At 47.4% G+C, this 23,807-nt stretch overlaps 2 protein-coding genes across 2 annotated transcripts in view; one reads left to right on the top strand and one right to left on the bottom strand.

The window, feature by feature from the left end:
- The window catches only part of SELENOI (selenoprotein I), a 40,575-nt gene extending 40,342 nt beyond the window's left edge, over nucleotides 1-233 (bottom strand). Inside the window, exon 1 of the mRNA XM_081156377.1 lies at nucleotides 23-233. Within this exon, the coding sequence (XP_081012503.1) occupies nucleotides 23-79 (57 nt within the window). The 5' untranslated portion in view covers nucleotides 80-233. The remainder of the gene's footprint in view (nucleotides 1-22) is intronic.
- Nucleotides 78-23,420, top strand: ADGRF3 (adhesion G protein-coupled receptor F3; the record flags this gene model as incomplete). Its single annotated transcript, XM_081155855.1, has 15 exons — nucleotides 78-177; nucleotides 433-830; nucleotides 14,268-14,328; nucleotides 14,643-14,804; nucleotides 15,222-15,395; nucleotides 15,873-16,094; nucleotides 16,507-16,716; nucleotides 17,544-17,687; nucleotides 17,867-18,063; nucleotides 18,433-18,612; nucleotides 19,492-20,874; nucleotides 21,333-21,374; nucleotides 21,460-21,522; nucleotides 21,993-22,048; nucleotides 22,899-23,420. The coding sequence occupies 15 exons, from the start codon at nucleotides 78-80 to the stop codon at nucleotides 22,918-22,920; spliced, it is 3,414 nt and encodes a 1,137-aa protein (XP_081011981.1). The 3' UTR covers nucleotides 22,921-23,420.
- Between the last annotated feature and the right edge of the window lie 387 nt (nucleotides 23,421-23,807).

Below are 23,807 nucleotides of genomic sequence, written 5' to 3'. Positions count from 1 at the left end.
GTGTCCGCGGGGCCCGCGCTACCTTGTACTTATCAAAGCCAGCCAGTTGCTCCGGGCTCACGTATTCGTAACCAGCCATGGCGACCCGAACACCCAGCGGCCACCCCGCAGCGACGCTCCAGGACGAGGCACGGAAGCACCAGCCCCAGCTAGGCAAGGATGGGCAGAGCCCGGCTGGTAATATTGGTAAAAAGAGCCGAGCTCCGCCTCCCACGCATGCGTACCCGCCTCGGCCACTCGGGCACCTCCCGGCGCGCAAGCGCAGTCCTCACTTCTCCCCGCCCACGGAGGGAGGATCCCTAGTCAGCCCACGCGGTCCGCCCCTAACGCTGTCTCTGTCCAATCAGCGTGAAGAGAGCGACGCTAAGTCCCGCCTTCCAGATCTCCTCGTCGCTTCATTCGCTAGCGTCAAAATTGGTGAGCTGAGGTAAGGAGAGAGGGGAGGTGAAAGGTCACTTTCCCGAGGGGCTTTGCCCCTCGCCCCGGGTGAAAGGCGGTGGTGGTGGCGCGGCGGCCTGCGGGGCGGTTTAGGCTGCCCTGTTTATCGTGGGGCAGAGGGGTCGCCTGCGAACTGGATCTGCAGTGTCTCAGGGGAAAGGGCTTTGTTCCCTCAAGCTCTGAAAGAGAGGAAAGGACCCGTGCCCGGCCCGCGCCCCGCTCCTGGCACGGGGCGGGCGCTGCCAAGGGAAGCGGTGGCGACGCGGGTGAGAGGCTCCGTGCGGCGGTCCCCCCCACCCCCGCTCCCCCCCCCCCCGCTCCCCACCCCGGGGGTCGGCGTCGTGAACCTGGGGCGCCTCCCCGCTCTGCTCCATCCCAGTCTGCACGTGGAGGTAGCTAGTGTCTGCCTCCGACCAGATAAGAGTCTCTGGGTCCTTAAACACGCTTGAAAGAGTGTGTTTACATAACTGGAGCCAGTTAACTGCAGAAAGAAAACTTAGATCGATGGGTAGCGTATCAATCTAATAATAAAACTGAATGATAGTAATACAGTCAAAAGTCACAGTACCTCACCCAAAGAACACACAAAGCGGACCATAAGTTCACCACAGGCTCATGGATATCAACAAGAGCTAAGTTCCTCTGACAGCTCATCAACAGTAGTGTGCGGAGGTAAGAAATGTCTAAACCTGTAGAGAACTTCGGTGAGTTTACTTGAGTCAAACTGATGACAACTGGCTGGAAGCCAAGCCTCAGTGGGTTGAGAAAAGCCCTGGCGAGGGGCAGGTTTGTAACTTAGCGTATGCATGAGAATCAGGAGGCCGCTGGGGGTGGGCTGAGGGGGGGGAGCAAAGTGGGGAAATCCCTGGGACTGGATAAAAAGCAGAGTGGAGAGACACATACAGCATATCTAGATGGCATTTGGGGCACAGGAAAACGGGTTCTGTAATCTCTTGCTCTGTGCAGTGGGTGTGCTCTGAAAGGTCTGGAAAAGGCGGAGTCTAACATTTCAAAGGTATGTTATCTTAGATGCAAAAAGACCGGAAACATGCTCACTGAAGGTAAAGACAGACCTTTGTCAAGGAGGCTACAGGCCTAGGATGTGACTACCCGCCGTGACCCTCTTTTCGTTAGGGATTTTAACGTTCACACCATCCATGTGGTTCCTTTCGGTCTGAGTTTTTAAGGCTCACCATGCAGGCCTCCCCTGAGCTTGTCAGGTTTAGTATGTGGCCCCTTTTTTGTCTGTTATAACTGGCTCAAAAGACAGGTTGTCCAGGGTAGCCCTAAGGATTAAGGCCACTTCCTTTAGGCCCCTGGCTCTTCCCGGTGTCTTCCAGACTCAACAGCTGCAAATGCAGTCACGGCGGCATCTTAGGATCATTCTAGGATCCAACCCAGGGTTGTCAGGAAGAATGATGGAGCTTGACCTCCACTTCCTGGAAAGATCTAGAGTGTTACTGCTATATTGAGCTCAGTGGGAAATTTTTGAAATTTAGTAGTGTTTGAATTGCTGATTATTTGGGTTACTTCTGTTTTTATTTTAAATTTTAACACATTGATCTATTTAAACTTGGTGAGAATTCTCCCTACTTTATCTCACAGAGAGAATCCCAACCTCATCTGTGCCTTGTGCACTCCCCTGACCTATGTCTTCTGCACTAACTTGCTCCTAACCGGAAGATCCCCCTCACTCTCCCATTGCAGAGTGGGAACTAATGCCAGTGGGAGAGATACCCTGACCATTGACAACTCTTTGGTTTCTATTTTGGAATGTAGATGTTGGGGAGGGACATGCACACAATGTTAAACTGAGCAAACGCATTACAACAATAGGGTATAGCATCCACAGTGTGTTGGAGAGGATGAGGGAGGGCCCACAGCGGTGTCAACCACAGGGTGGGACTGGGGAGACAGAGCAAGAGCTCATTTCCTCTGTGCATTTTGGCTGTTAGACCTGTATATGTGTGTTAAAAATAAATAAATAAAAATGATAGAAAAAAATCATTCACTTTTTGTTTTTAAATATTAAAATGATTCAAACTAGAAAAAAGGCATCTGTGAAATATATAATATACATATTATAATATAGAAACATATAATATGCATATTGTATATTGCATCCAGAAACTTATCTTTTAGTAGAAAAAGACATAAAGATGATTCAATGTTCTCTTAACAGTCAACACCAGGAAAGGTTTTCATTTCTCTATTCATCACCATCATCATCATTATCCACTTTATAATATATAGAAAGTAATAACTGTATCCATAAAGCACCACCAGGAATTAACAGACGTTAATCTGTTGCCATATGTGCTGCAGAGCTTTTTTTTTTTTTAGTGCTTCAGCTAAAGCTCCAGCTCTTCACCATCCTTTCCCTTTTGTCCCCCGAGTTAACCCTATATTGAAGTTGTTGTTTATTCTTATCATATTTTTTACTTTTATTACATATGTTCATATCTAGATTCAACATAGTAATATTTTGTGCTTGTGTCTGTGTGTGTGTGTACTAAATAGTATCCCACTGTTCCTAAACTCTTGCAACATTTTTATAGTTAACATTGTTTTGAGGTTGATCCACATTGATACAGTTCATTGATACAGTACATTGATCTAGTTCATTCACTTTAATTTCTGCACAGTTTTAAAGTATGGTAGTATTGTAAAACTATCTACAGTGTGTTTATCCATTCTACTACTGATAGATGGTAAGGTCATTTCCAATTCTTGGGCCATTCTTTAATAAATTTCCTTTCTAAAAATTTTTTAAAATGCACAGACTCTCAAGAAAAAGCAATCTGAGAACTACGTTGAAAGACAAAACAACTTCCTTGTATATTTCTTTTGTGTATGTGTGAGCAATATGAAAAGTTGTGGTTGTTTCATTTTTGAAATAAGAACAGAGAACATAACACCTTTTAAGTAAACACTCAAAAGCAAAGCATATCGTTTGGTTTGTTTTATGACCAGAAAGGGAGCCATAATTACTTTAAGTTTCTCAATTTCTCAATTGTTTTTTTTTCAACAAGACTGTATTGCTATGATAACCTAAAATCAAAGTCATTTTTTGTAAGCTGTTTATTTGCTTGCTTTTATATTTTTAATGCAGGTATTCTGTTGTTGCCCAAACACAGTGGGGTCTTAATTGAATGCAAACTCCTCTTTGGTGGGATTTATTCTTTTTTTTTTTTTTTTTAATCCTCATTCGAGGACATTTTTTCCATTGCTCTTCAGAGAAAGTGGAAGAGGGGGAGAGAGAGGGAGAGAGAGAGAGAAAGAGAAACATCAATGTGAGAGAGACACATCGACTGGTTGCCTCCCTCACGAGCCCCGACCGGGGCTGGGGATCGAGCCTGTTGGTTAGGGACATGGCCACAGACTGTAGAAGGGTCAGGACAAACCTGAGAAGCTTTCATTCTACCGTGACGGAGACAAAATAAAATATCACCATGTTCCTGAGTTTACAGGACACAGACATTCTGTCAGTTTCATTGAGTAATCAGTGCCATTTGATACGGACATCTTCTTCTGCTCGTCAATGGCAGGTAGAATATATGCATGCTACTTTGTCTAGAGTATTATTTTAGGCTAACTTGAGTAACCTGAGAAAAGAGTTCAGGAAGATTACACCATAGAGTTTTATGAACTCTTGAGATCATCTCCCAATTGTACATGCATGGATCTGACCCTAAATAGCATACCATAGACTTACAATTGCACTAAGAGAGGGATCATCACCTGGGTCTCAGACTGGCCACTGGGTGGCACATATATGCAGTAGATCTGAATATCACTGCAAAGACTGAAAAGGGAACTGATGTTGAAAATACAATCCACAGGTTGGTCAGAACTTGTGACATGAACCAAACTAAGTCAATGGCCTACTAACACAAAAATATCAACATTTTCAATAGGGTTTACACAAGATCCATGATCTCATATGTCCAGGATACAATCCAAAATTACTTGGCATATGAAGAACCAGGAAATCTCAATTTACATGTGAAAAAAAAAAAAAAAAATCAGCCAACACCATTGCTTAAATGCCAGAGATCCTTGAATTATCAGAAAAAGACATTAAAGCAACTATTCTAAAAATGTCATGGGTAAGTAAGAACACTCTTGAAATTAATGAAAAGATGAAAAGTCTCAGTGAAGAAATAGAAAATATAAAGAACCAAATGGAACTATTAGAACTGAAAAATAGAGTAATCAAAAAATTTTAAATTACTGCATGGGCTCTGTATTAGCTTCCTATTGCTGCTGTAACAAATTACTACAAATACTAAGGCTTAAAACAAAACAAATTAGTATTTTACCGTTCTGAGGGTCAGAAGTCTGAAATAAAACAATTAAAATCAAGGCGTCAGCGGTGCTGCATGTCTTCTGGAAACTCCAGGGAAGAACCCATTCCCTTGCCTTTTTCTGCTTCTAGAGGCTGCCTGCGCTCCTTGGCTCATGGTCCCTTCCTCCATCTCCAAAGCCAGTCACTCCAACCTCTACTTCTGTTGTAGGTCTCCTTTTTTTGTTTCTCACATTCCTGTCTCCCTTATATAAGGACCTTGTGATTGCATTTGTCCCACCAAGATAATCCAGGACAATCTCCTACCTCAAGGTCCTTAACTGAATCACATCCTTTGTTCACAACAGAGAGAAAAAAAGATTGAAAAACTGGACAATGCCAAGGGGGAGGGATGTCTGTGGGAAAATACCAAAAAAAAAAAAAAAGCCTAAAATTTGTGTCATTTAAGTCCAAGGAAGAGAGGAGAAGGAATATAGTACAGAAAAAAAAAAAAAATTATGAAGACGTAATGGCTGAAATGCTCAAATTTGAAGGGACACATAAACCTACAGATGGGAAAAGCTCAGTGAATCCAAACCAAGATAGATCTAAAGAAAGCCCAGTGTAGACACATCATCACTGCTAAAGACTAAAGACAAAAAAGTTTTGAAAGCAGCCAGGGAGAAATGCTGCATTATTTACAGGGTGGAAATGAATCAAATGACTGTGGCTTTTGCATCAGAAACCATGAAGGCCAGACACATTTGCCTGAGTAAATTTCAGGTTTTCTCTTTCAGACCCGTGCTTTGCAGGCCCGCACCCCCCCCATTGTCTACTCCTGGGGTTCAGGGGTCTCTCCGGATGTTTAAATTACCAGCCCCACCTTCCCACCCAGGAATGGACTTCTCAAGACTGATCTTACCTGAGAAAGAAGGCCAGAGGAAGAAGAAAGAAAGGAGCGGGAGATGACCGTCAAGCTCTCTCAGGAGGCGTGGGAAGGCCGAGACCCTGCTCAGGGGACCTTGTCCAGGACATGATGCTGGAGAATTACATCATGTAATTCTCTCCTTCGGTGAGGGTGACTTCCTTCCAGAAATCACAGGGATTCGTCACCGTGCACCCACGGTCACCCTTCATTACTGTGTTCTTGACAGTGTCATTGCACCTGCATGTGTATGGACAGGGTGAATTCACCCATTCATTCTCCTCTTGGTGGCCGTTTCCAGAACCATGCTTGTGATGCCCCGTAAGAACATTTGTGTACATGCCTCATGGTATGTGTATGTAAAACTCTCCTGAGTGTATGCCTACAAGTAGAAATCCCAGGATATTCAATTTGATAAATTTCAGGGAAAATATTATAATAAAGTTAAATCTATATTACTTTTTTTTTAAAAGAAACCATGAAGGCCAGAAGGAAGTGAAACAACATTTTCAAGTACTACAAAGGTCATCTAACTTAACTCTTTCATTTTACTGACATGAAAACTGAAGTCTAGAAAGGTGAAGTAGTTGTCTTGAATCACAAGGCTCTTGAATCCCATATCTTAAGTAACGACCGCTTTTCCACCATCACAGCTTCCTTGGCTTTTCTGAGCATGTGTCAACACACATTTCTTTAGCTGCAAATAACAGAAACCTGCTCTAAGTATCTCAAGCAAAAAGGGGAATAACAAAAAGAAGTTGGGGCCTCTGATAGAACTCAAGATCAGGAGCGCAAACGAGCATCAGAAATAAAACAATGTTAAAACAGTGGACTCCCCTCATGTTTGTTCCTATTTCTGTCTACACCTTAGCTCCGCTTTTCCTCTGAGCTCAACCCATTTTCCCGGCCCACGTCACAGAAGACCAGGAGCTGCTGAGTTTTACATGTCGCAGGTCCAACTTCAGGCTCTCACTAGGTCCCAGTTCCAAAATTACTGTAGTCAGAGTGTTGGGTAAACTTTAGAACCTGTATAAAATTCTTTCCACAGTAAACTGTAATTATGGTTGAAGGACAGTTTCTGGGAAGTGAGTCGGAAAATAAGTGGAACAGAAACAGAAACAGGTCTCCGGTATCTGTACCTGCTATTTTTCGCCTTTGACACATACTTCTGTAGGGCTTCCAACCCGGTATTCAAAAATATTTTCTAGGTTTACTGATTTTACAAAACTCACTTATTTGTATATTTTTTCATCAGTTAAATGACGTTTTCCGCTTTCTCTCTCACTAGAATATTAAAATAAATTTTGTTATAATCATTGCTGCAGAGTGTTGGCCAGGAACGCTCCCCCCCACACCCCCCCACACACCCACCCCCGTCTTCTCACATTTCACAGAGGGGAGGGAGCTTCTACTCCCCAGAGCCAGGCAGTCTCGACTCCCTCTCCCTTTTCCCCAAGCAAAAAGTCACTTAGCTAATTGTGAAGACACTGAGAACGAGCTGTAGGCGCGCCCTCTTTTGAAGTGGTGGGTCCTCCAGGCCCGTTCTCAGCTCCCCTGTCCCCACCAGGGAGACCTGGAGGTGCCCGGCTGTGTCAGCGGTTGGGTCCGTCAGCTCAGGTCAAGGTGGATGACTGGGAGGCGCATCTGGCTGAGATTTAAACCACTGTCTCCCACCCAGCTTTCCAGTAATGAAGCTGATTTTGATCTCCAGCTGTCTGACTCCTGCGTCTGCTTTTCTACCAGTTACCCTTTCTCACCTGAACATGCAGTCCTTTGCTCATAGAAAATACCGTTCTTTTTCCATGAGCACTACTACCACCTTGTAGGCTTTTGTGATCTGGATACGATAGCTCACATTGTGCACACTCAAATCAGTCATCTTTTCCTATATATTTTCAGGATTTCATTTCATGCTTAGGAAAGCCATCTTATACTTCTGAAATTATAAAATTATTTTTATAAATGGGTCTAAATAGATAGTGAATGTTCCTTAACAGATATTTGAGTTTATTAAGATTTTGATAACTTGAATTATACATTAATATCAGGCAGTCCCTGGCCGGCTGGCTCAGTGGTTGAGCTTCCACCTATGAACCAGGAGATCACAGTAGCGGCACATGTCCGGGTTGCCGGGCTCGATCCCCAGTAAGGGGCAGGCAGGAGGCAGCCAATCAATGACTCTCTCACCATTGATGTTTCTATCTCTCTCTCCCTCTCCCTTTCTCTCTCTGAAATCAACAAAAACATACTAAAATTGTGTGTGTGTGTGTGTGTGTGTGTGTGTGTGTATCAGGCAGGCCCCTGGCTTGGAGGATTTGAAATAATTTTACCTTTAGAAGAAAAAATTCTGTCCTACTCTAATGTCCTGGTCTTACCCACATCTTGTAGGAATCAAAGATAGCATCAGAAATTCCATGAGTTTCTTCAATTTCTCTAAAGTTGTGCTTTTGAGCAAATACTTTAACATAAATACTGATTCAGGGTTTTCTGTTCTATCGGAGACAGTGAGTATGGGATCTCAGTCTAGGATGCAGAGTTAGATGCTGAAGTCATATGAGATCTGAAATTCTCGCTATTCTCTGAATCACTTTATACCACTTCTTTAAAGATTTTTTTTTTTTTGAGAGTATGTTTATTAAAGCTGGTGACAGTAAAGGGCTTAGGATAGAAGAAGCAACAGTAGAGAGCCTAGGTGGGGCTGCTTTTGCTCTCTAGAAATGTTACAGGAAAGAAATGGGCCTAGGAGCGACTGCTTCGGCTCACTGGAAAGTCAGAGAAAAGGGGCCCTTAGAGACAGGTTCAGGGGATTAGCCTGGGATGAGCTGCCACTGCCCATTGCTCCCCTGGTTGCAAGTCTGGTGGGAACCCTTAGAGTTTAGGAGATGCACGCCTAAGGGGGCAGAAAGGCATGGGCATGCCCCTGAGAGGCTGAGTGCTTTAGTTTTTTTGATGTCATAAATATCCTTAGTTTTTATGAGGACATATATAGCACATGGCTTTGTGTTAAAGTGCCTCTTATTTTGTCGTATCCTTCACAGATCATGCATTTCATGGCATCAAACTTTTTTTTTTTTTTTGGCCTCAGACAATTTTAAACAAGTATTTTCTGTATCAGAACTTCCTGTGTCACCCAATGATTGGCTAATTAGCTGCTGTCGTAACAGCTGGGTGAACAGCTGGATACTTTCTGTTCCTCTGCGCACTGTCGATACCATATTTCCTAACTGTCATGATCTCTGTGCCCAAATCATATTTTGACACATGCACCAAGATACATTGAGTCTTGGGATCAATAGTGTGTGGTGAGTGACACGTGTGTGAGGTTTTTCTCTTCTAGCCTCCTGACTCCAAATGAGGTTTCATTTATTAATTTTCACAAATACAATATGACCTTTTGCCTATTGCTCTTGTACCCCTGCAACTTTGCTGAGCTTTAATTCGCTCTGGTTTTTTAGTGGATTCCTTAGTATGTTCTAAATATAACGTCATGTCACCTGTGAATAAAGATAATTTTACTTTTACTTTCCAATCTGGATGCCTTTTAGTTCTTTCCTTTGCCTAAATGGATCCAGCTACGCCCTTCGATACACTATCTCTATGACTTCTTTTGCTGCTCACAGGCCTTCTTTGGTTCCTTGTAGATCTCAGCTCTATTCCGAACGGTGGCATTTGCTGAATTGAGGGCCTCTAGATAAGTAAGATATTCATGAAGTTACTTTCCAAGGACTGCTTGATTCTTAGGCACACACTTCCCATAACCACCTATTTTTATATTATATTCATTTCCTTTCCTCCTTAGGAAGCCTTTTTGAAGAACTGCCTTCCTTATAGAATCAAATTCTATCTTATATTACTTTTAATTTATTTTTGTAGCCAGAAGTTCCTATTGTTCTATATTTAAATTGCTGTATCTTAATTCCCTTTATCTAGATTCCCTAGACTCAAAGTCAGAAGGCCTGGCCCTTGGTCTTCTGGTTCTGACATTTACTAGCTGTGTGATCTTTGGCAAGTCAATTCCCCTCTTGGCTCCTTCCCCTTTCCGTGAAGCGAGAGAGTTGATGTAGATGGTATCTCAGCTCAGGCCCCCTCCCACTCTGACAATCTACCATTTAATATTTCTAATAACTTAATCTCATGAATAAGAAGTTAAGATTCATATGGGATAAAGGTCTAAGCAACCTTTACTCTTTGGCAACCTATTAATAGTTTACATAGTAGTGGAAGCTTTAAGATAACTTGCTCTGATACAGATAAGAGAAGCCTGGATTGCAAAACTTTATTATCAAAAACTCCAGCTGACATGGTCTGAAGGGATCAAAGCACAAAGGAAGAGAAAGGGAACTTTCTTTGACCAGGGTGCAACTTGGTGGTCAGAGAAGCTGTCAGCAGGGGTAAAAACTTATTGGTTTCAAAATATCATTCTGTCTGTAGAGGGACAAAAGTCAACAGCCTTACTGTTGACCTTGGACTTGGGAGTAGGTAGGTGGCAGCAATAAGCACCTGTTTGTCTGAGCCCCACCCTAGGCCTAAGACCTGATTCAGCCCCGTGGGTGCTTCCTGACAACCAGTGACACCTGGGCATGACTGAAGGACTCTGGACCTGGTTGGCATATGAGAAAGAAGTTGACACTGTAAGATTTGGTATTTTCACTACGGGACATCTGTAATACTGTCAACAATTTAAGAAAATATTTTAAAAAGTAAGAAAGAAAAAGATATAAATCCTACCATTTAGCTACAACCACTGTTAATGTCTTGATATGTTTCATTTATTTATTGATTCATTTAATACAAATATTATTTAAGGCCTCGTAGAGCTACTTCACTTTTCCCCCTCCAACGTTCTGTTGTTGGGAAATCTCATATTTATTTACCTATCCCTTGGGAACGGACGTAACTCATTTGCTATCACAAACAACTCCACCTTGAATGTTCTTAAACACATATTTTTGTGCTCACGTACAAGTACATTTTTGTCAACACTGCATAGAATCAATAGCTTATCTTTTGGTAACTGGTAGCTGACAGTATTTTCTTATTACTTATTTGCATTTCTTATATCTTAAGTTGGATGTTTTTATATGTTTGTCAAACTATTTCTATTTCTTGTTCAGTAAACTGCTTGTTACTACTTTTTACTTATTTTCTGTCTTCCTGATGTGTAAAATAAAAATTCTTATGTTAAAAAGATTAGCCCTTTCAAAGGAAACAAGAGAAAAACTAATGAGACTACATCAAACTAAAAAGTTTTGCACAGCAAAGGAAATCATCAACAAAACAAAAAGACAGCCTACCGAATGGGAGAACATATTCACCAATGATACATCTGGTAAGGGGTTAATATCCAAAATAAATAAAGAACTTATACAACTTAACACCAAAAACACAATCCAATAAAAAAGTGGGCAGAGGACCTGAACAGACACAGCTCCAAAAAGGACATACAGACATTTGAAAAGATGCACAACATCACTAGTTGTCAGAGAGATGCAAATTAAAGCCACAATGAGATAGCGCCTCATACCTGTCCGAATGGCTCCATCAACAAACCGACAAACAGCAAGTGTTGGCGAGGATGGGGAGACAGGGGAACCCTCATGTGCTGTTGGTGGGATTACAATTGGTGCAGCCACTGTGGAAAACAATGTGAGGGTTCCTCAAAAACTACAAAATAGAACTACCTTTTGACCCAGTAATTCTACCTCTGGGTATTAGAAGAATTCCAAAACACTAATTCAAAAAGATTTACACATCCTTTTGTTCATTGCAGCACTGTTTACAATAGCCAAGGCATGGAAGCAACCGAAGTGTCCATCAGTGGACGAGTGGATAAAGAAGAGGTGGTGCATATATACACTGGAATATTACTCGGCCACAAAAAAGAATGAAATCTTACCACTGCCACAACATGGATGGAGCTAGAGGGTGTCATGCTAAGTCAAATAAGTCAGACAGAGAAAGACAAATACCATGGTATTTATATGTGGAATCTAAAAAACAAAATAAACAAACAAAACGGAAATAGACTCATAGATACAGAGAACAGGTTGCCAGGTGGGATGGGGGTAGGGAGGCTGGGAAAAAAAGGTGAAGGGATTAAGAAGTACAAATTGGCAGTTACAAACTAGACACACGGGTGTCAAGTACAGGATATGGAATATAACATTGTACTAAGGATGTACGGTGCCAGGTGGGTGTGAGACTTATTGCGGAGATCACTTCGTAAGTTATATAAATGCCTAACCACTCCGCTGTACGCCTGAAACTAATATAATATTGAATGGCAACTGATATCGAAAAATTAAAAAATAAAAAGATTAGCCCTTTATGCAATCATTATGCTACAAATATGTTGTCTTTTTTTCCAATCAAAACTTAAATCTTTTTAGACGTCGAATTTCCTTTCTGGCTTCTGGGTTTTGTGTCTTGTTTCAAAAAGCCTTCTTTACTTTAAAATTATTTTGTGAAATTACTTCATAATTTCTCCTAATATTTTTCCAGATTTTTTGTTACACTTAAGACTCTCGTCTATCTGGAAGTTATTTGAGAATAGCAATGAGCTCTATTGTTGCTCTTTTCTTTCTTTTTAAAATATATCTTTATTGATTTCAGAGAGAGGAAGGGAGAGGGAGAGATAGAAACATAAGTGATGAGAGAGTCATAGATCGGCTGCCTCCTGCACGCCCCCTGCTGGGGATCGAGCCCAAAACCCAGGCATGTGCCCTGACCAGCAATCAAACTGTGACCTCCTGGTTCATAGGTCAATGCTCAACCACTGAGCCACACCAGCTGGGCTAATGTTGGTCTTTTCTAACCTTGACTCTGTGATCAATGATCCAGCTTCCTAGTAGTTCCAGAGCAATTCAGATTTCCCAGATCCTTGGAGAGGTGACTGAACCTGACTTACGGACACATTGCTAGTTGTGACCTAGGACCCTTAAGTCCTCTCCTGCTCACTGAGTCCTTCCAGACCCCAGGGGGAATCTGGGCAGACTCCTCTCATGGGGGCATGTGGGCTCCAGGTGGCCCCACAGTGACCTGGATGCCCATTTGTCTCAGTCACGGGCTGTGGCACTTCCTCTGCAAATCCAGCCCTGGCTCCCTTCCACTCTTCCCTCCCCTCCCATCTGTGCACTGCCTGGCCAGCTCTTCTCGGGGGAAATTTGCATCATGAGGCAGAGGGAGGGCTCCTGAGGACTGCTTCACTGAGCCATGGCCTGTTCGGCTGCCCCCGTGCTACTCCTGGCCATGACTCTCCCCCTTGTGGGGCCACCAGTTGCCCGAGCATCCCAACCTGTGAGTAAGACTGGGGCGAGGACCCTCGGAAGGTCCGCAGAGCCAACGATGCGGCCTCTGGGTGGAGAGGCAGCGAGGTGTGGGATGAACTGATAGGAGGAGGGCAAGGGGCTGGAGGGAGAGGAAGTCATTCATTCATAAAGAGGCTGGTTTGTTACAAGGTGTCCGAGAGTTCCGTCTTCTATTCCCGAGCGTGGGGATAGCTTTGTTTCTTTATTTGAGTCTCTGTGAAACTCCGATGCCTTTTGCACTTTGGATAAAGGCTCTTCCAGTCAAGCTTACAATTTGAAAATGAAAAGAAAAAGTTCCCAGATTTGGGACCCACTGGAATAGAGGACAGGAGAGAATCTGGGAAAGACAGCAGAGTCTACATTAGTACTTTTTCATCTGGGTTTGCTTCCAAGTGGCTATCTCTCTCTATCTCTCTCTCTCTCTATCTCTATCTCTCTCTCTATCTCTCTCTCTCTATCTCTCTCTCTATCTCTCTCTCTATCTCTATCTCTATCTCTATCTCTATCTCTCTCTCTCTCTCTCTCTCTCTATCTCTATCTCTATCTCTATCTCTCTCTCTCTCTCTATCTCTATCTCTCTCTCTATCTCTCTCTCTATCTCTATCTCTATCTCTCTCTCTCTCTATCTCTCTCTCTATCTCTCTCTCTCTATCTCTCTCTCTCTCTCTCTCTGTCTCTCTGTCTCTGTATCTTTATTTCTGTCTATCTCTATATCTCTGTCTCTGTCTCTATCTCTATCTCTATCTCTGTCTCTATCCCCATCCATACCCTTATCTCTAGCCACATCTGTTTTTAGATAGATATCCACATACACATAAAATCTTGAGCAAAGCAGGAGTAGGTGAGGAATAATTTACAGGAACCAGAGGCATAGGGCAGGCGCGGCCTCTGCTTACCTCAGTGGCAATTCCTATGGAGGGACTAGATGTCTCCAAGCCTCTGGGCCCCAGCCAGCCTGCCCAGCCCTCCCCCTGGAACTCCAGACCCGGCCATTTCAATTAGCCTAGAGGCCCAGGGACAGGTAAATTCAGGAGGGAATTAAGCAAAGCTTGTTGACTCTCCGGGGCGTGCCTGGTGCCTGGGTTCCGGCCTTGGCGGGTCCCTGGGGCTGCATCCTGCGAACCTCCTGCCAGGAGCCTACTTTCCCCTCCTGATGTTCTGCTTAATTCTAGGCACACACACAAAAAAGAGGACCTTCCAAGAGCCTGTGTCGTGCTAGATTAGTCAGACTGGCCCCCGAGCCATTTGGAGAGGTGTCCCTCGAGAGGTGCCAGCCTCTCCTAGGAAGCCTCTCCTCTGTGCTCTGTTCTAGGGACCCAGTCAGGCGGCCAGGGAATCTGCGCAGCAGCTGGGCCAAGAGAGTGGAGCAGGTGGTGAGTGGATGGAGGAGGAGGGGAGGGAGCAGGCAGTGAGGTGGGGAGGGAGGACTGGAAGGGGGGGGGGGTCCCTACACGGTTCTCTAGCTGAGGCTTGGAGAAAATCATTTATCTCGTCTCTAAATGGGGGTTGTTGGGAGGGTGACATAAAACAGGTGTTTCATAGCTAGATGAGGAGCTATGACTCCCAAGCCCTGACTGTCCCAGATGGGCTATGGGAGGTGGGATCTGCTCTGGGTTCCCGGCAGTGACCAGCTAGGTGTGGGGCGCAAAAGGAACTGGCCCATGGCCTCGCTGCCTCTCCTCTCCAGCGGCCCCCTCTTCTCCTGCGGAATCAGCTCTGGTCTCAGTCTATGTACAGCTGGACTTTGCACATGAGAGCTGGTCAGCAGCGCTCTCCAGGGCCCTGCCTCTGCCCCCCGCCTCAGCTTCCACCTCCCCAAGAACTCTCACTGGCCTCAGCCTCACCACAGGTAGGGAGATTCCACTCCTGCCTCTCAGTGCCTCCCACTGCCTGGGAGGGGGCTCTGAGTGCAGGGAACATGGGCTCGCCAGCCCTCCTGCAGCCAGCTTGCCCGAGATGCTCCCTATTTCCTGCAGGGCCTGCATGGCTCAGCTCCTTCCTCACCTCCCCACCAGACAGACCCTTCTCCTCCTGCTCCACCTTCTAAACAGAGGGCCCAAGGGGCAGGTGGTGGTGGGCCTGGATTTCTCCACCCATCCCCCACATACACACCTTTGGGAGTGTGTGACCTTCACTGCTTTGAACCCTGGCTCAGGGATCAGTCCTGATGGGTGGGTGTAGCTGAGGTGCCCATGAGTTTGGGATTGTTCGGGATACCCAGCCCCACAGTCCTGCCCGCTTCTCATTCCTCTTCCCTCTGTCGCAGAGTGTAATGTCAAGCCCGATGGGTTTACCTACTGTGCTTGCCTGTCTGGATACCAGTGGAATGCCAGCATGTGCTCCCGTCACCAGCCTTGCCAACCCCTCCACAGCCACCAGCCCTGTGGCTGTCTTGTCTTCAGCCCCCCTGAAGCTGGGTACTGCCAGTTGCTGCCACCTGGTGAGGAGAATTGAGAACTTGATAACCAACGGCCCCGCGTGGAAGAAACCTTCTCCGTGTTTCTTTCCTCCCTGACCCTGTATTTCTGCCAGCTGGCCCAAGCCCAGCGGCTCCTCTGGGTGGGAGAAGACTCTGGCCATCACAGCAGATCAAGGCCCAAGCTTGGGACTAAGTAGTGAGACTAATGAACAACAGGGCTCGGGAGACATACCGACTGCCAAGGAAAGAGAGCTTCGTCGCTGGGAGAGGGGAAGTCATAGGCCCAATGGGTTCCCTGTCGGTTCCCAATGACAGATGGGGTCTTCCAGGCTAGACTGCAGCGGTCACACTCCTCCAGGGACAAAAGAAAATAAGAAATGTTAGGTGGGGATGGAGGGAGGTGGGGCGGGCTTCAGAAGATGGGGAAGCGGTGCACTTAGCTGCACGGAGGCCCACACGGCCCTGCTGCAGCCGTCCCTGTCTCCTGCCTCCCTGCAGTCCCGGGCACCCTGAGCCTGAGCACCTGGCTGCAGGCACCTGACAGCAGGCTGAACCTGACCTTCCTCACGAGCCAGGAGACCACCAACCTGAGCTGGTTCCTGCGGCGGCGCACAGGGAGCCCCAGGCCCATCCTCCTGCAGCCAGGGTCACACGTGTCCCTGATGTCTAGCCAGGGCCAGGCTGTCCTCAGCATCACCAACATCTCCCATGAGTGGGAAGGTGGCCGGCCTGTCCTTCCTTTTTGCTTTCCTCCCCTCCTCTCCCCCTCCAGCTTTCCATTTATCCATTGGGGGAAGTAAAGGCCAAGAGGCCCGTTGGTGTGAAAGTGTATAAAGGAAGCGTGCTGAAAACATGGTCTCGGTTTTCATTAGGAACAGATGGGTACCTTTCTTCACGCTGTTGAAACGGCAGGAGATGGTGCAGGAAGGGCGTCTACTGGACAGAGGGGTTCACTTCGTAGTTACAGGCTTCCCCCTAGAAATCTTTTGGGGGCAGGGATCGTTCTTGCTGAGGTTAAGCAGAGGCTAGACAGAGAAGGTCACCCTAGGCTGTGGCTTGGGGAGCAGCAGAGATTCTGTAGTGCAGGCGGGGGCCCGAGGAGCCTGGAGCCACAGCGGGTGTGTGTCTGCAGGTGAGTACATGTGCTGCTTTGAGGCCCAGGGATTCAGGTGGGAGCTGCACCAGGTGGTGAGGGTGCCCCTGAAGGCGACAGATGTGGCTCGGCTTCCAGACCAGCTCTCCATCTCCTGTGCCACCTCCCCTGGCTTCCAGCTGAGCTGCTGCATCCCCTACACACCCCTGGGCTACGTAGCTTCCTGGAGCCCTGCAGAGGGCAGCGAAGGTATGGAAAGGGGCCGGCCGGCAGGGGCAGGGGCAGGGGCAGGGGCAGGGGCAGGGGCAGGGGCAGGGGCAGGGGCAGGGGCAGGGGCAGCTAGTCTCCTCCAGGCAGCTGGTTCTCCAACTTACCAGAAGCAGAGGCTAGATTCAACCTGGGAGGTCTAGGTTCAAGTCCCAAACTGCTTTTACCCACTAGAGCAGCGACATTCAACCTTTTTAAGCTCATGGCATACATAAACTACTAAAATTCTGCAGCACACCAAAAAATATATTGTATTTTTTGCCGATCTGATTTTTTTAAAGGTATAATTTTTATTCATTCACACTGGACAGCTCTTGTGTTGGCTGTCATCATTGTTTTATTTGGCAATGTAAGGGGAAAGAGGTCAGTGCCCCTGGCTAAATAGTCAGGTATTGCATGTTTTAAAAATTTCTGTAGCACAGTGGTTGAAAATCACTGCAACAGAGCAACCCCAATTCTATCAACAAAACAATAGCCGCGTGAGTGTAGATATCTTTCTGCTAAATGCTTTTAGCCACATCTCATTAAATTCTCACGATACACTCTGTGAGGTTCGCCTGATGATATTTCCATTTTACAAATGAGGAAACTGTAGCTTCAAGTCGCAGGCTAGTTAGAGGCCCCAGAGCGCCCTTCACAAAAATCCGAGCTCTGCCTTCAGGAATCTGGTGCCCTCACACTGCTCTGCGCTTCCCCACCGCTCAATCTACTTCTGAAATTGCTAGAAAGACTGAACCAGCAAATGCGGGCCTGCTGAGTCCTAGATCTGTCACTGGCCTGTGACTGCTCCCTTCTCCTCTTACCCTCAGCCTCCTTATTCAACACGCCAAGTGACCAGTGCCTTGTGCTGACCATTCGGCACTGCCCTGCAGCTGACATCACATACACTTGCGACCTGCAGAGCCCAGGACTGACCCCTCTCAGGGTCCCCGTCTCCGTCACCATCATCCAGGGTACGTGGGGCTTAAGGTCCAGCTGGCCGACCTCTCCCCTGCTAGCCCTGGGAGCTCTTCCTTGACATTTCCCCGCTTGGGGCAGCAGGACCAGGCTCCAGAGCCTGCATGGGTTCTTGCCCCAGGAAAGCCTTGGGCTGGACTGCCAGTGCTGAGCTCCCCCTGATGTCATTCTTCAGATGGAGACACTACCTGCCCCAAGGACTCCTCAGCTGTTGCCTGGAATGTCACCAAGGCTGGCCATGTGGCACAGGCCCCATGTCCAGTGAACAAGACCGGCACAGTGAAGAGGACCTGTGGGCCTGATGGGGTCTGGGGCCCCATCCACAGCAGCTGCACAGACACAGGGCTCCTAGCCTTGCTTCAGAGAACCCAGGTAGAGCTTCTGGCCCTGCTGCCCACATGCCACACCCTCCACGACCTACCCCTTCCTCACTCAGGACCCACCTCTAGCATCCTTTCCTCCAGAGGCCCAGCCCAGGGGCGGCTCAGCTTCTCTGAATTGGAGCCCTAGCAGAGCCAGAGTGTAGACGTGGGGGCCTAGAGTAGCCAGGACTCTCACGGTGGGAAGGGTGCTATTCTTAAAACCTTAACCTATCAAGGGTCCATTCCACTAACATTGGTGTCAGCTCCTTCCACATGGCTCACTCCACTCTCTGCTTCCTGATCCCCTAGGAGGGGGTGTGACTATGGGGAGGAAGAGAGGACTTGCCCCCCCACACACACTGTTGTCTTGTCTGTCCAGCTGCTGTGGGCAGGCCAGGGCCAGCCTGCTGAAGAGGTGCCACAGATCCTCGCACAGCTGCTGGAGCAGACAGTGGCAGTGAGTTCACCCTCTGACCTATTGGCACTGCTGGGCACCATGACATTTCTGGCCAAGGTGGTGGCAGACACCAGAACACAGCTTCATCAAAGTGACCTGGAGGTAAGCTCTCTGAGCCACAGGAGGAGGCAGCTTGGTAGAGGGGACTCGAAGCTCTTCACCTTTGGCACTTGTCCTTCAGACATCACCATGGGCTGTCAGACTACAGGCCTTTCTAGAGCCCAAGTGTCTGCTCCTGTGGTCCATCTCCCCTCTTGGACACCAGTCACTAAGGCCATAGCATGTGGAGGTTTGATGCTGGGAGCACATGGGAGGCTGGAAATGGGTAGGATGGGGTGTGTAGACATGAGTTCAGAGGCATACATTCCTTTCATGCGCAGACATGTGGATATGACATGAATCCACACTCACATACGCACACACACAAGTACCTACGTGAAGAAACTCTAACACAGTTGGCTTTGCTGTACTCCCCTAAGCCAGCTCTCAATATACCCATCAGTTGGTGACCCATAGGCTGCCCCCAAAAGAATAACTAGGGACTATGACACTACACACCCTTCATGTCTGGGAATACGTATCACATGTTCATGTACAGACATGCATGTGGCTCTCTGACTCAGAACATCGGGCCCTCTACCACCATCCCCAGCTTTACAGACCTGTAGGGGTCAAGAAATTGAAGAGGGGTGACTCCAAGGGATAGAGGGTGAAGAAGGGTCGTCAGATGGACGGGTGGGGTGTGCTTCAGGAGACCACATACTTGAAGGTGCCCCAGTGGTTAGCTGAAGGCCCCTCCCCACTCTTCCTATCTAGAAATTCTCCCTTCCCAGGCCTGTCTTCTCCTCCCCCTTTCTCTCCAACCTTGGGTCTTGCAGTGAACGAGGAAAGGTAGGTTTGGGGGTCTGTAGTTTCCAGTGCCCTTGGCTCAGTGCTGCGGGCGATAGCAGCTAGGGCTCATCTCTCTGTTGGGTTCCACAGGCTCTCCTGAAAACCACAGACAAGGTCCTAGACATGGACCCCAGTTCTCTGTGGACCCTGGCCCAGGTCCAGACGCCCTCAGCGGGCTCAGATCTCCTGCTGGCTGTGGAGACCCTGGCAGGCAACCTGTACCCACAGGACCACCCCTTCTCCTTCAGCCTGCCCAATGTGCAGCTGCAGACCCAGCTCCTCGGACCCACGGTTCCTACTGACTACAGAGTCTCTTTCTCCACTCAGCCCCCACTGTGGGCACAGATCCCCAGACGCTCGCTGGCCCCGCTGGTTACTAGCAATAGTAACATCACAGTTACTAGCCTGGTGCTGAGAAAACTGGACCACCTTCTACCCTCAAACTATGAACAAGGGCTGGGGGACTCCCTCTATGCCACTCCCGGTCTGGTCCTCTCCATCTCCATCATGGCAGGTGGCCAGGCCTTCAACCAGGGAGAAGTCATCATGGACTTTGGGGACAGAGATAACACCCTTCACTGTGTCTTCTGGGACCACCATCTCTTCCAGGGCAACGGGGGCTGGTCAGATGGAGGGTGCCAGGTGCAGGCAGCCAATGACAGCTCTACCACTCAGTGCATCTGTCAGCACCTCACTGCCTTCTCCATCCTCATGTCCCGACGCACTGTTCCAGAAAACCCCACCCTGGAGGTGCTGAGTCGGGTGGGCTTGGGGGCCTCCGTTCTGGCACTGCTTGTGTGCCTGTGTGTGTACAGGCTGGTGTGGAGAGTCGTGGTGCGGAACAAAGTTGCCTACTTGCGCCACGCAGCCCTGCTCAACGTGGTGCTGTGCCTGCTGGCTGCCGACACCTGCTTCCTGGGAGCGCCCCTGCTTCCTCCAGGGCCCCAAAGCCCACTGTGTCTGGCGGCTGCCTTCCTCTGTCATTTCCTCTACCTGGCCACCTTTTTCTGGATGCTGGCTCAGGCCCTGATGTTGGCCCACCAGTTGCTCTTTGTCTTCCATCAGCTGTCCAAGCGTCGAGTACTCTCCCTGATGGTGGTTCTTGGCTACCTGTGCCCGATGGGGTTTGCGGGTGTCGCCCTGGGCCTCTACCTACCCCGAGGGCAATACCTGGGGGAGGGGGCATGTTGGTTGGATGGGAAGGGAGGGGCGCTCTACACCTTTGTGGGGCCGGTGCTGGCCATCGTGGGCCTGAACGGGCTGGTGCTAGCCATGGCCATGCTGAAGCTGCTGAGACCTTCACTGTCAGAGGGCCCCCAGGTGGAGAAGCAACAAGCCCTTCTGGGGGTGATCAAAGCCCTGCTCGTTCTCACGCCCATCTTCGGCCTCACCTGGGGGCTGGGCCTGGCCACTCTGCTAGAGGAAGTCTCCATAGTTCCTCACTACATCTTCACGATTCTCAACACCTCCCAGGTGGGTGATAACGCCGAGGCTGCGCTGTTGCTGTTGTAGATGTTCTGAGTCACTGCCAGTCCCTTCTCGAGGTAGTATCACGGTGGAGCAGAAGACACACAGCTCGAGCATTGTAGGAGGCGTAGGTTTGGATCCTAGTTCCTCCCTCAACTAGCTGGATAACTTTGGACAAACCTCTCCGAGCTTTGGTTTTCATCTATAAAATAATATCTGGTTTTGCCAGAGAGGTCAGGGAATTGTCAGCACCCGAAACTTTGCTCTCCCCTTTGCACCTGGAGCAGTAAGAAAAGCCCTGAAATGGTCCTGTGCACCAATGATGCTAAAGTGCAGGAACCCCAGAGGGGAGCCCCGGGGTGTGAAATAGATGAGAGGACAGAGGGGGCCGAGGAGGAGGGGGGTGTTGATTTCGGTTCATTCCTTCCTCAGTGACCCACTGATTCCCATATCCCTCCTTCCAGGGTGTCTTCATTTTGCTGTTTGGTTGCCTTATGGACAGGAAAGTGAGTCTGCCCACCTACTCCCCACCTGACCCACACCCGAAGGCGGGCACCTTGGCTGCCATAACCAGGCCTCTCTCTCCTGCAGGTACGGGAGGCTTTACTCAAGCGCTTCTGCGGGGCCCAAGCCCCCAACTCCACCATCTCCCTGGTGAGTCGCTGCCTTCAGATCCTTCCTTCTCCCTGAGAGCGGGTCAGAGCAGGTGTCCCGCAGCCTTCCTCAGAGGAGATGGGCACAACAGTCTCCTCAAGGAGCTGAGAGGAGACTGGGGGTGTTTTCTAGAATGAGCTTTGTTTTGGATTCAAGCTCTCCACAGTGCAGGAAGCAGCCCAGTCAGAAAAGTCAGAATCAGGTCCTTGGGTTCCTGATTGCAACCTGGACCCCTGGTGACTGTCTTGGTCCTGATTTCCCCACCTGAAAATCTGCCTCCAGTTACTGTTTGAACAGAAAAGCTAGGGTCGGGACTCCGGGGCATCACTGTAGCTGAGAGCAAAGCTCCCAGGATGACTGTGGCCCCAGCAGGAGGGCGCGTGAGGACGCAGGAACGGACACAGCCTCTTCAGGGGAGAGCTGACAATAATAAAAATCGCTCCGCAATTGGCCTTTTCACCTCCTCCTAGGCCACAAATGAAACCCACATCCTGGAACCCAGCAAAAGAAGAAGTGAAAATGCCAGGTAAGGATGAAACTCTCTTGGGAGCAGTGTGAGCAGCTTCCTGGCAAAGCTCTTGAAAGCTCCTCTCCATACACCTGCTCCAGCCCAAAGGGTGGCAGCAGGCCTGGCAGGGTAGACATTTCTAGATGAGCTGGGGAGGTGAAGGCCTTAGAGCAGAAATCCTAGCATCTACTACTGCTTTCCCAGAAAGCTGGAGGGAGTTTAACCACCACCAACCCTTGCCTCAGTTCACTCTGAAAATTCCTTCTCACACTATCGAGTTATAGTGAAAAATCCTTGTTTTCAAGGATTACCATGGGTGAGCTCAGTGTCCAGAAGTCAGGGCAATCTGCAAAGGTGGAGCAAGGTCTCCTTTCACCAGCCCGCAGCGTGGGGGCAAGCTCTCATGTGGGGAAGGCAAGAGCTTGGAGGGAACCACACAGAGAACCCACGTTCCTCCAAGGGAGTGTAGGGTGTATGCCTGAATCCACCAGGACAGGCCTTGGCCCAAAGCCCCGAACCCTTGCCCGCTCCCAGAGCGCAGCCCTCCCAAAGGACAGGCTGTGCTTCCATTAGTTGCACTCATTGCTCTTGAACTCACCTGTCCCCACCCTCAAACTATCCAAGCAAGAAGACATGGAAAACTAGCTAAAGCTATCTAATGAAGAAACCTGCCTTTGCTCTAAAATTAATGAAGACATCAAAGTTCAAAATAATTGCAAGTAAAACTCTCTCAACCAGGTTTTTAATTAAATGTATTGGGGTGACATTTGTCAACCAGTTTTTAACTAGTCAATAATTTATGTTACAGATACAGTTGATAAAAGTGGTTTTAACTATTCAGTGATTTCTGATTATTTCTTCTCTACAGTTATGAAGAAAGGATGACTTAATTGATGGGAACACTGATCCTCCGAACATTAGAGGTGAAGGGCAGGATTTGGTTTGTTTGTTTTCAGTTTAGGAAAGACGAAGTTAATGAGCCCTCTTTCTCTAACCTTTAAAAAATTCCAATATAAAATTAAATTTCATCGATATATGCATGTATACAAAAAGTCACTGATATGAGCAAATTTGTAAGAAAGCGTCGTAAATTTTAAAGTAGAGAAAGGCACCATAGACTGCCACAAGGTAAGAAGAAAAGATGACAAACACGTTTAAAAGGGACAGGATCGGGCTAAGGCTAGACACAGAGAAGATTTAAGAAAATCCTCCAGCAGGCACCAAGACATCCATCTGAATTAATTTATGGAATTCACAAGAAATAATGACAGGATTCTGAAAAAAAATTTTAACTAGATAAATGAAAAAATTCTGATAAAGGAATCTTTTTGTTAATTACAAATTTCATGAATATTTTTATAAAATGGAATGGGGACTTTCTCTGTTGAAATAAAAGTGAATAGCACATACTGTTGAAAACATTTTTTTATAAACACTATACCTTCATTTAATGATTTGTATGAATTTTTTTGTGTGAATATTTTAATTGTGTATAAACTCACCTAAATATTTATTTAAGTGGATTTGATCATTCTTTCCAATAGAAGATATCAACTCACCAGGACAGTTGCAGTGTTTCTATGCTTCGGTCTTGTTCCAGCTGCCTGGGGAGGCAGGCAGCCACTTTGCCTTGCTGGTTTCCCTGGCAACATAGTCATGTCTCAATGTCACTATCACTTCATTAGGATTTAGTCTTGATTTTTTAAATTATGCAATTTTTTGAATAATTCAACTAATACACTTTAGGAGCAGCAGAGACTCCTTTTCTGAGTACACT

Source organism: Miniopterus schreibersii (genome assembly GCF_964146895.1).
Source record: "Miniopterus schreibersii genome assembly, chromosome: 13".
NCBI classification, from domain to species: domain Eukaryota; kingdom Metazoa; phylum Chordata; class Mammalia; order Chiroptera; family Miniopteridae; genus Miniopterus; species Miniopterus schreibersii.
This window is presented reverse-complemented; position numbering and strand designations above follow the sequence as displayed.